Source organism: Perca flavescens, chromosome 6 (assembly GCF_004354835.1).
Source record: "Perca flavescens isolate YP-PL-M2 chromosome 6, PFLA_1.0, whole genome shotgun sequence".
NCBI classification, from domain to species: domain Eukaryota; kingdom Metazoa; phylum Chordata; class Actinopteri; order Perciformes; family Percidae; genus Perca; species Perca flavescens.
Genome location: NC_041336.1, coordinates 39,708,445 through 39,721,324, shown reverse-complemented (window position 1 = coordinate 39,721,324; position 12,880 = coordinate 39,708,445). Strand labels below are relative to the sequence as shown.

The following is a 12,880-nucleotide window of genomic DNA, read 5'->3' as shown; positions in this document are numbered from 1 at the left end:
CTCTCTCTCCCTTCCTCCTTCACTCTTCCTCTCTCTCCCTCTCCCTCCCCTCTCTCTCTCTCTCTTCCTCCTTCACTCTTCCTCTCTCTCCCTCTCCCTCCCCTCTCTCTCTCCCTTCCTCCTTCACTCTTCCTCTCTCTCCCTCTCCCTCTCCCTCCCTCTCTCTCCCTTCCTCCTTCACTCTTCCTCTCTCTCCCTCCCTCTCTCTCCCTTCCTCCTTCACTCTTCTCTCTCTCCCCCCTCTCTCCCTTCCTCCTTCACTCTTCCTCTCTCTCCCTCTCCCTCTCCCTCCCTTCCTCCTTCACTCTTCCGCTCTCTTCCTCCTTCACCCTTCTTCCCTCTCCCTTCCTCCTTCACCCTCCCTTCCTCCTTCACCCTTCTTCCCTCTCCCTTCCTCCTTCACCCTTCTTCCCTCTCCCTTCCTCCTTCACCCTTCTTCCCTCTCCCTTCCTCCTTCACCCTTCACCCTTCTTCCCTCTCCCTCTCTTCCTCCCTTACTTCCTTCCAGAAGTCTCCATGATAGAATGTGTCTGTGTCAGAACTTGTTGCTATGGTGATTTCCACAGTGCAGGGGTAGGGAGGGGGAGACAGTGTCTTCCATGGGTCAAACATATACATGTAATGATAATTAATCCTCTTAAGTTTGTTCTGTAATTCAAAAACCGTGGGTCCAAACGACAAAATATTATGATCACCAGAGAGACAAAAGTCTGGCGAACGCATTGATGTGGTTTTTATGTTTGTGGTGTCAAACATATGGGACACAGAGCAGGTAACAAACAGGGAACCATCTGCATCCTTCAGATACTTTGTTTAGTTTCTGTCGGCAGTTGGTATCAAGAGAGCCAAAAGTGGACGTCTGTTGGATTCCATAGTTACATGTCTGCGACCGGCACAAAATTTCCTACATTTTGACCAACTATGATGTATGAAGAGTGAAAACTGTAGGGGAGACAGCAATTTGTTTGGAAAACTTTCAGAGAATCATAATGCAGCTTCACCCTCTAGCTCTCAGCATTCTCTCCCCATACAAACACAATGGAAAATCTCAACCGGTCTGAAGAAGTACTGCAGCTTCACTTTTGTTACAGTTTCTATTGGCAATTGGTTTCAAAATAACAAAAAGTAAAGGTCCGGTGGTTTCCATAGTCACATGTCTGCGACCGGTACAAGATTTCCTACATTTTGACCAACTATGATGTATGTAGAGTGACGTACATAAACTGTGATTGTACGGGAGATAGCAGTTTGTTTGGAAAAACATTTCAGCGAATCGTACTGCAACTCCACTGTTTCTATCGGCAGTTGGAGTGTCTAGAGCAAAAAGTGTACGTCCGATGGATTCCATAGTCACATGTCTGCGACCGCCACAAGATTTCCTACATTTTGACCAAGTATGATGTATGAAGAGTGAAAACTGTAGGAGGTAGACCAATTTGTTTGGAAAAATTTCAGAGAATCGTACTTCAGCTCCCCACTCTGACTCCCACTCTAACTCTCAACATTCCGGCCCCATACACACACATGGGAAAATCTGAAACGGTCTGAAAAGACGACGATACGTAAACTGTGATTTTGTAGAGACCGTGCTTGATATCCGAATGCCCATTCAGCCCAATAAAGCCCAAAGTCTTGTCTTCGGTTTAAACTTTTAATCTTTTTTCTACATTAAAGTATGGCGATACAGCTTGGTCCCAAAGCGATGTTTAGCAATTTCCCGACGATTTCCCATTAAAGTCTATGGGAAATTTTGCCCGTTTTTTTGCCGATTTCGTGAAAACCGTGCGGCAAATCTCTTAGAAAACACATAGCACACCATTCCCGAGCGTTACCCACGTGATGATGTCATGTATGTGCGCGTGTTGGCAATGCTTCGTGAGCCTTAGTGGGACAAAAATGTGGCGGAAGATGGAGAATAAGAAATAAGTATGAGAAACAATAGTCATTGTGCCGATTGCTGCTATCTAAGCACATCGGCACACTGAACTAGAAAATGCATTTCCTGCAGAAAATGCGTGGGAATTCTGAATAGCTGAATTGCTAAAGCTAACTGGATGAATACCTCAAATCCGTAAGAAGAAGTTGAAGTAGTGAGAATAGTTCAAAGTTGACGCTAAACTGAATTGTTGGCTATAAAAGTTGAAAAATGACAAAATATGTAGAACATTGTGAGGTCTTTAGCTGAAGCGGAAGAATAGTTGAAAAAGTGGAAATTGGTTCAATAAATATGAATTTCATTGAAAAGTTGAAGAACACCACTAATAAAATATAATATAATATATAATAATAAAATAATTTCTTGAAATACATTTGTAGAAAAGCAGTAAGCTAAACTGTAAAACTGTCAAAAGTGGAAGTTTCAATAAATTGACTAAAAAGACTTATCAGCCATGTCCATTGCATAGAACAAACAAGAGAGAAAGAGACGGATAGAGAGGAAAGGAGAGAGAGAGAGAGAGAGGGGGAAAGAAAAATAGAGAGATAGAGAGAGAGAGAGAAGGGGGGAGGGAGAGAGGGAGGGAAAAGGAGGGATGGAGAGAGAAGGAAATAGAGAGAGAGAGGGACAGGGAGAGAGAGAGAGGGGGATGAGAGAGGGGGGAGAGAGAAAGAGGGGGATGAGAGAGAGAGGGAAAGACAGAGAGAGAAAGAGAAGGAGAGAGGGAGAGACAAAGAGAGAGAAAGAGGAGAAAGAGGAGAGAGAGAGAGGGAAAGAGAGAGGGAAAGAGAGTGATAGAGAGAGAGAAAGGAAGAGAGGGGGAGGTAATGACAGGGAGGGAGAAGGAGGGATGGAGAGAGTGAAAGAAAAAGAGAGAGAGAGAGGGATAGAGAGAGAAGATAACTGACCTCTGGGCTCAACACCAGCAGCTGTTCTCACAGAGACTAGTCCACACGGACACGGGTATTTTTATAACCGTGACTTTTTTTACGCGGTTCGGCCTTCCGTCCACACGAAAACGCAGTTTCAGGGCACTGTAACCGAACATTTTTGAAAACTCCGGCCAGGGTGAGCATTTTCAGGAACGCCGGTTACAGTGTTGACGTGTGGACAGTATAACCGGGTTTTTTGCCTTGCGACGTCAGAGTGTGCGCCGTTATCCGCTGTGTTTGACGTCATATTGTGTGCCGCTAACTGCTTTGTTGATGATTCTTTGCAATGGCTTGACAGCGTGTTTTTGCGTTTTCATGTGGACGGAGATTTATTTTAAACCGAGCATGTGTGGACGGGTTTTTTTTTTTTTTTTTTTTTTAAACGGAGGAGAAAAAACTCCGGTTATAAAAATACCTGTGTCCGTGTGGACTAGGCCACAGAGACTAGGAACAGTAACTTCACAGCATTGGTCAACATGTCAGGGATCAGGTCACATGACCAACTGCAGTTAAAGGTTGCTACGACGAGTCTTGTCTCAGAGAGGACTTCTCACAGAAACAAAGCTCTGATGCACCTTTGAAAGTCCTGCTCCTAGCTCAAAAACCATAACTCCTATCTCTAAATGTTTAATACTGTGAGAGACATAACACCCTGCTGATCATCCTGTCCAAGAATGGTGTGTGTGGTGTAAGAAATGTGAGGACAGCAGCTGTCTGAAAAGGGCCTGTTTCTCTTCTCCTCCTGGCATTTCTGGTAGGATTTAGTACAGGAGGCAGTGCGGCGGTTGGTGGAGATGGCTTCACTTGGAAGCTCATTGTGACTCATGTGAAAGTCAGATTGCCTCCCTAAGCACATCGTTAGAAAGGGCACAAGATAAGAAGGATAATGAATGAGTCTGAAAAGCAGGAAATTTATCATATTGGGTAATCTCAATCAACTGACACAGACACACGTACAAAGGCACACACACACACACACACACACACACACACACACACACACACACACACACACACACACACACACACACACACACACACACACACACACACACACACACACACACACACACACACACACACACACACACACACGGGTGGTGATGGCGCAGTGGATAGGACACATGCCTTTGGTGTGGGAGACCTGGGTTTGATTCCCACTGCGATACATCAACCAACGTGTCCCTGAGAAAGGCACTTAACCCCTAGTTGCTCCAGAGGCGTGTGACCTCTGACATAAAAAGCATCACCTAAATGTACATGTAATGTAATGTAACACTCACAGGCACTTACAAAAACACACACAGGAGGATGGTAAGATAGGAAGAGGAGAAGAAAAGGAGAGGAGGAGAAGAGTAAAGGAGGAGAGGAAGAAAGGAGAGGAGTAGTGGCACACCGTTGATAGCCCTGCTTTGAGCTTGGAAACCCTTACTCCTATCGCTTTAATACACACACACACAAACACACAGACAAAGAGACACACACATGCACACACACAGACAGAGAGACACACACACATACACAGGTTGCTATGACGACTCCTGTTTCAGAGAGTTCTTCAAAAAGTATGAATGGAAATTAAAAGTTTTATAAAACTCAGTTAATGAAAGATTAACCATAATACTAAGGAATCATTTACCATTAGTATAGGAGAGGAAGGAGGAGGAGACGAGAAGGAGAGGAAGAGAGAAAGAAAGGAAAAGAGTTACACACACTCACACAAACAGACAAAAACAGAAATGAGAGGAAGAGAAAGAGGAGAGGAGTAGAGAAAGAAGAGAGGAAGAGGGGAAGAAAAAGGAGAAGAGGTGTTTTTGTAAGCTAACATGATGTGATGATGGACTAACTGACCATCTGACTGACTCTGATAACTGACCTCTGGGCTCAACACCAGCAGCTGTTCTCACAGAGACTAGGAACAGTAACTTCACACCATTGGTCAACATGTCAGGGATCAGGTCACATGACCAACTGCAGTTAAAGGTTGCTACGACGAGTCTTGTCTCAGAGAGGCCTCCTCACAGAAACAAAGCTCTGATGCACCTTTGAAAGTCCTGCTCCTAGCTCAAAAACCATAACTCCTATCTCTAAATATTTAATACTGTGAGAGACATAACACCCTGCTGATCATCCTGTCCAAGAATGGTGTGTGTGGTGTAAGAAATGTGAGGACAGCAGCTGTCTGAAAAGGGCCTGTTTCTCTTCTCCTCCTGGCATTTTTGGGAGGATTTAGTACAGGAGGCAGTGCGGCAGTTGGTGGAGATGGCTTCACTTGGAAGTTCACTGTGCCTCGTGTGAAAGTCAGATTGCCTCCCTAAGCACAAGATTTCCTACATTTTGATGTAAAAGTTATGTAAGAAGAGTTAAAACTGTGTATGGTATCGCAAGGTAAAGAAAATATAGCTTTCCACTCTGTCAGTTGGGCCCTGCCCTCTGAGTCCGAACATTCCATCCCATACACACCAATATAAAAATGGCAGAAAGGTATTTTTTCTAAGCCTCAATGAAGACAGATTATTTTAAAAAGTACTAATGGGATTTGAAAGTTGAATACCAACGCTGAATGTATGAAAGATGGGGAACGTTTTAAAGTTTGAATGGAGTTTCTCGGTGAATGTATGAATGAGTAGCTAGCAGTTGAAAATATATGAAAATGTGTCAACTTTGACCATTTGGTCCATCCGCTTTAATGGGGAAAAAATGTCCGCTAAACGTTGAAAATCTCGGAAATTAAAAATGTTATGAATAATAAAAATAGTAGCACACCATTCTGAATCAAGCCGAACGTTTTGATGTATGAATGAAGTTTCTATGTTGAAAAATGTGGAAGGAGTTAATGAGCAAAAATCCGGCGGAATAAAGAAATAAAGAAATACATTTTAGTGGTGTAGAATATAGATGCATTCACACCAATAATAAGTATGAGAAACAATAGGCATTGTGCCGATTGCTGCTATTGCAGCACATCGGCACACTGAATAAGTATGAGAAACAATAGTCAGTGTGCCGATTGCTGCTATTGCAGTGTTGCCATGACATTATTTCCAGCAGATAAAGTGGATCTTTCTGAGGGAGAAATCATTAATAGAGGGACTATTAAGGGGGACTAGGGGGAAAACGTCTTCTGTTTGGGTGATCACAAACTGAGGACTGGGTACTCATCCTTTCACTCCACTCTCTCATCAGCACAGGGCTGACAGATGAGGGGAGTAATGATATGGGAAAGAAGAGTGGCATTTAAAAAAGAAGAAAAATGCTTTTCACTACTTCACTGGATCCCTGTTCTTCTCATTCCACCCTTCAACAATAATACCGGATTTAATGGAGACGTTTTCCTTCAATACCCTCAGACCCCCCTCCTGTGCTCCAGGTACATTATGGCCTGGATAAGCCTATTGAAGATGCCGGGTACAATCAAAGTCAGAGATGACTCCTGGTGAGTTACAGGCACCGTGATACAGAGCTGCAGAAAAAAAATCTCTTGGATGAAAAGAAAGGCTACAATGGAAAGCGTGCAGCAGACATGCATGCCAAGAACAGCCTTGCCGATGTGGAGATGTCTGGGCAGATATAGCCACAGACTGCCGGCTGAGAGACCCCGCTGGGGCAGAGGGGGGCTTGTGATAGACTTAAAGTTAATCCACTGCTTGCCTCTATGGCTTTAAACGTCATTAAGTGGAGAGGAGACTGGACTGCTTTTTTCCGGTGGCCATGGAAAATGATCCAAAGATAAGAGGACAACTTTTAACTGCTCATGTAACCCACTGAGTCTGCCAGTGATGCGCAGGAACGCCTACCTGTGTCCCCCAGGCAACCAGAGTGACATCACTTCCTTCCTGTAGGATCTCAGCCTGCGAAAGTGGGATGGTGTAGGGTTCCACAGGAACCTGCTCCACTGAGGAAACACACACACACAACCAATGACAGATTAATATTCCATCAGTGCTAAAGTGCAAAAACATTTGAGGCAAGCTCACATGCAAAATAAACGTAGGTCAATTCTGAACACTATGCACCCTGTGGTTTTCATGACAAACTGCTGAAATGACAGACCGTCAAAGAACACAGTTACCACACTACAACATTTTATCTGGCTCATTTCAAATGCTTTGTCATGCTTTTTCCAGAACCTCATCTCTCCCAAAGACAGAGTGCATTTATCAGCACAATCTGAGGCATGACCTAATGATATCTTTTGCCAGCAACAAGCTCATAACCCCATTTAATCTTAACAACAAAACATTGTTGGGATGAAAAGCATCATGAACTCAATCTGCCATAACTTTTAAACATGCAGCTTATTAGCAATATTTATACTGCCCAGACACAACATATTATCACTAAATGCAGTATTTTACCTATCTTTGAATCTCATTCAGCATTATGGTTTTGGCTGCAAAACACGCAGAGCATGGGATTTTAAAGTGTGAGTGGACTCTGAACTGAACTGCTGAAAGCCTTCCTACATGGCAACGCATGAAGTCAAATTTACAATTTGGCAGAGTAATAATACTCTGGGGAGACGCTGGGTTTGAGACCTTTCTGGAAACCTTAAAGGACTTCCATGATCCTTTCAAGCATTAGAGAAGCTGTAAAGGAGAAGAAAAAAAATTGCCCATCCTGACAACTCACTAAATTAAAACATAAAAGGCTTGAGTGAATCATACGCAACTCCTGATTTAGGCTTCCAGACGAGACAGAAAATAGGCACTTAGAGTGGAATAATGAAGAATGTTAAAATTGAATTTTAAATCTAGGTTATGGTGTAATAAGTGGAATGTCAGGCCCCACAAAACAGTATGGCCTTGATGAGACAAATGTGTGGTTTTTGTCCTCTAAAAGCAAAAGAAAAGAGAGGTTGCTGCAATTAAAAACATGACTTCATAATCCATGCACAGATCATTAGAGGCATGTGGCCCTGGCACGAGAGCTGGCTCGCTCTCCCCCTTTAGGAAGTCAAAATAACTCCTGAAATGCTACCGGTACTAATAAACCCCCTGTGTGAGATGGAGATGGATGAGTGATTTGTCATACAGCTTTCTAAACATAAATAATATTTTAATTAAAACTAGTCAGAAACAAAATAGGGGAAGGGGCCATGTGTTAATGTGGGTGGAACCATAAAGTGATATGTTGTATAAGCAGCTGGTCAGTAACAGCAGCATCCTCTTAAAACATGTCTCAACACTCATGTTGACTTGACTGACTGATCCATATCTTGTCCCAAGCTTGTATTGTATCTACAGTATGTATCTATTATATTTGTTGGGACCGCAGCCAAAGGTTGTAGCTGATAGTGTCACCTTTTCCTCCGTGTCTATGCTGATGCTTACACTCAGAACCCTGACTGGTCAGGCTGACAGAGTCAGCAGGAGACTGGGGAGTTGATTTCTCTATCCTGATGAGCGCCTCTTAGTTATGAGATGGCCGCAGAGATGGTCTTGCTAGCTTGAGCTCATCTTCTCCACCTTTTACTCTGTGTTTAAATATTTTTTTATTTTTTTTTTTAAAGTAGCTAGCCCAGGCTATCAGAGTCAGCAAGAGGTTAGCAGAGTCAGCAGGAGACTGGAAAGTCAATTTCTACTACAGTAGTTGTTTTTTTTTGCTTTCCTTTTTCTGAGTAGTTGTCACAAAGCTTCTATAACTAAATAAATATATATGTTCGTCAACTGAATTTGGGGGGCCAAACAACATGACTTCCATCTTACTCTCATTAAGTTGGAGAAAGTTGTTAGCCATCCAGCACTTAATGTCTTTCATGCAGTGAAAAAAGGACTTTAAAGAGTTGGTATCACCTGTTTTAAGAGGCAGGTACAGCTGTGTGTCATCAGCATAACAGTAATAAGATATGTTATGTTTGTGAAGAATGGAGCCCAATGGGAGCATGCACAAAGAGAATAAAATTTGCCCTAAAATCGAACCTTGAGGTACACCACATGTAATCGCTGCCAAAGGACATATTTCCAATTTCAACAAAAAGGCTTCTATATATATATATATATATTTTTTTTTTTTAAAGATAATTTCTTGGGGCTTTTCCCTTTATTCGGTAGTGACAGTGGATAGACAGGAAAGGGGGAGAGAAAGAGAGGGGATGACACGCAGCAAAGGGCCGCAGGTCGGTTTCGAATCCGGGCCGCTGCAAAGGACTCAGCCTACATGGTCTTACAGAGTGAGCTAGAGGCCGCCCCCAAAGGTTATATTTTTTAAATAAGAATTGAACCACTGTAGAGCACCAGCCTGGATCCCTACCCTATGCTAAAGGCGATCCAACAAGATTGCATGATCAACAGTGTCAAATGTAGCACTAAGGTCCAGCAAGAGTAAAATAGCACAATTTCCTCCGTCACCGAACAGCAACAAATCATTTAGCACTTTAAGAAGTGCCGTTTCTGTGCTATGGTATACTCTGAAACCAGACTTAAAATTGTCTAAGACATTGTTTTCACTTAAAAATGAAGAGCTGAGCAAGAACAACCTTCTCCAAAATCTTTGACAAACGATAATTTATAAATAGGCCTAAAGCTGTTACAATCGAGCTGAACAACAGCATGTTTAAAGCTAGATGGGACTGTGCCATTCATAAGAGAGCTACTTATTACAGACAAGAGGCTGGGACCAATAGTATCAAACAACTCAAAAGATGAGAGGGGACAATATCTGAAGATGAATAGATAGGTTTCACGTTTGATACAATATCCATCAATGCAGACAGGGCCACAGGCACAAAACAATTCAGAGAAGCAGGGCATAGGATTGATTTAGAAGTGTCATGATCAGTAGGTGAAATACAAGATCTGATAGTGTCAACCTTGTTGATAAAAAAGCTCAAAAATTGTTCTGTGATTTCAAACGTAGCATCAGGGAGTCCAATAGCATGATTTAGTGCAGTATTTATTGCACTAAACCAAATTTTAGGGCTATGTGCATTTTTAGCTATATCAGAAAAATGCTTTCCTTTAGATGCTATGACAAGGTGTTGGTAGGATACCTGGTGATCTCTCTGTATCTCATAGGACACTTGCAGTTTATCTTTTTTCCATTTCCTCTCTGCTTTTCTACAATTTTGTCTAAGGGCACGAGTCTCACTGTTAAGCCAAGGATGGGCTTTGACTTTGGGGCGCTTCAGTTTAAAAGGGGCAACAATATCAAGAACATCAGTGACAGTGGTATTAAACTGAGTAACTAGCTCATCTGTAGACAGAGAGGCGGAGGTTATCTCTGTAGGGCTAGCAAAAGGACAAGCAATGAAAGCATCAGAAGATTGCCTAGCACTGGACGGGTTCAGTGCTCGGATGTAGCGATCTGGCAAGCAAGGTTTAGGTAATGGATTACAAAGTGATGCATTAGAAATCACAGGTTTATGGTCAGATAGACTAGCAACATCCAACTCAATATTTAAAATAGGAAAATCTAATGATAAAACAAGATCCAGTGTATGACCATGTTTGTGTGTGGGACCAGTTACAGACTGAGTCAGATTGAATGAGTCCACAAGTTGTAGAAACTGGCTAACTAAAGGCTTTGATGGAAAACAGACATGGATATTAAAATCACCAAGGATTAAAATCGTATCCGAGTTGGGCACAATCAAGGACAGAAAGTCAGAAAATTCACTGATAAATTCCTTATTGTACTTTGGGGGTCTATTACACCAGTGCACAAATCTGTGGGCAGGACAAATCAACCTTAAATGCTTGCACCTCAAAACTAGTGTACTTACAGGGATTTTTGAAGATTGTCGCTAAACCCTGACCCCTGCCAGTGGATCTGGGAGAACTAAAAAAGTCACAATCACCAGGGGAGAAATCAGTGAAAGGGCTTAGATCACCAACAAGCAGCCAAGTTTCCGTGACAAATAAAAAAAGTCTAGATCACGTAATAGAAAGAAGTCATTTAAAATGAATGTTTTGTTTGAAAGTGATTGCACATTCAACAATGCAAATTTAATAGGGATTGTATCCAAAGCCCGCGCTGATCCTATTCGATCATTTGAACAGTCAAGACAATGGAGATTAACATAGTTGACTCCTTGTCTTCTGCGGCCAGGGGAGTGATTATGTCCTCGGATGTTTGTAATTCTTGTGGGAATGATAATGGAGGTGGGGGTATAAAAATTGATTGTCCTGTTGGACTGAGGACCAGTTCTCTGACTTGTGTAGGGTTTGTGCTTAAGTGAGCGATGCTCTAACATTAGACAAACTCTGTGATGATCGGAGCAGCTCATGAGGTGGGTGTTTATAGAAGGGAGAGTAGGTAGTAACTGACAAGGTGGGCCTGCAGGGGGAGCGCTCAAGGGTAACGTATGCTTTAGAGCAGTGTTTCTCAAATGGGGGTACGTGTACCCCTAGGGGTACTTTGGAGGACTGCAGGGGTACGTGAGATATTTAACAAAATGTTTAATAGTTAAAAGGCTGTTGTCCAGAACATTGTTCCTCTTTATGTAGAATTTTTTTTTTCCTACCAAAAATGTGACATTTGTGTCTCCTTCTTTGGACCTAATTTTTCCTTCCTTCCTTCTACTGTCCTACTTTTTACTTATGTCACTGTTTTTGAAGTTTTTGATACTATTTTGACCTATTCTTGCCTTACTTCCTTCCTTCTTTCTTACATCTTTTTCCAAGTTTTTGTCTTTTTTTACAGTTTTTGTCTCTTTTTCTCATTAGCATTTAAATGTTTTTAGTAAATCTATCGCTGACAGCGCTGTACTGTTCCTGTTTATATACACTTTTTTTCTACCGAAAATGATTAGCGCTGGTCAGGGGGTACTTGGCTTAGAGAAACGATTCAAAAGGGGTACATTATTGAAAAAAGTTTGAGAACCACTGCTTTAGAGGAAGAGGGGTGTGACTGGGGCATGTGCTTGTGCACGTGTGTGCAAGATGTAAACAGTCAGTCACATGTCTGAGTCTGGAGGCCGTGCTGAAGATTCCGCAGAGCATTTGGCTGCCCCGTTTATTGGGGTGAATTCCATCTTGTGCGGAGAAGTGGTTTTAATGTCAGACTGCACTGTAACATGAGAAATGTTTTGGACAATTATCACTAACCTACTGCCATAATTGAAACAATCTCAGCAGTGGGCTGTATATTTTCCCTATCTAATCTGGTTGTTATCCAAGCGGGAAAATTAGAGGTTTTGCTTTGAGGCTGGTAGTACCAATATGTTCTGGTTCTGCCTTTCATTCCTATAAAAAAGGGATTAAACACCATCTTCAAACCTCCAATGCTGTCTTAATCGTGAATATCAAATTATTATCATGTAGCAAAGGCAGCACCGTTTTGCAAGAGCTACCAACAACTGTTAAGAGTTTATTACGATTTTGGTGGACAGCTTTTTACACGGTAGCCTGCCTAAAGCCATGCTGGCCTTAACACTGAGGTTCTCTTCATATAGGGAGAGGATGGAGAGAGGATTCAACACTCAGCCCATTTAGATGGTCTGCTTCACACTTGTGGTCCTGCTGATCTAACACACATTGTTTGCAGTCAGGCATATTGTTTGTTTGTCTTGCATTACACCTCTAAAAGGGAGAACATTTGCTTTCAATAAGGTGCCCACACAAACAAATCGAGGGCCACCGAGGGACAATGCTGAATTATGTGCTCAGTTACGTGTCGACTTCAGATTTATAGTCGCATACAATCGCGCTTACCTGCGGCTCTGTACAGGATCTTGGGCTCAAAGAATATGCAGGGGTTCTGGTCAGCGATGCAGGCGAGGAGCAGCCCTTTGGCCTGCACTGGACTACGGGGTATTACAACCTGAGGAACACATGACGCACTTTATTAGATCCGGTAATGATGTTAAGACAATTTAACTTTTACTACTACTTCTGGAAAATATCCGATTTTAAATGTTATCATATTTTAACTTGTTTTCACATCTCATTTCATTGTGTGCAACGTAAAATGGCTCCAGAGGAAGAGAGTAGCAGCATCGAACTGGTCACAGCCCACCTAATTGTCACGACTTTGATACGGAATTTTTTATTATACAGAGTGGACTTGGAAA

General features: G+C 42.3%; 1 protein-coding gene across 1 annotated transcript in view; it reads right to left on the bottom strand.

Moving 5' to 3' along the window:
* bckdhb (branched chain keto acid dehydrogenase E1 subunit beta) overlaps positions 1-12,880 on the bottom strand; it is an 82,243-nt gene that overhangs the window by 49,370 nt on the left and 19,993 nt on the right. Inside the window, exons 6-7 of the mRNA XM_028581755.1 lie at positions 12,522-12,630; positions 6,666-6,763 (exon numbers count right to left, since the gene is read on the bottom strand). Coding sequence (XP_028437556.1) covers positions 6,666-6,763; positions 12,522-12,630 — 207 coding nt within the window. The remainder of the gene's footprint in view (positions 1-6,665; positions 6,764-12,521; positions 12,631-12,880) is intronic.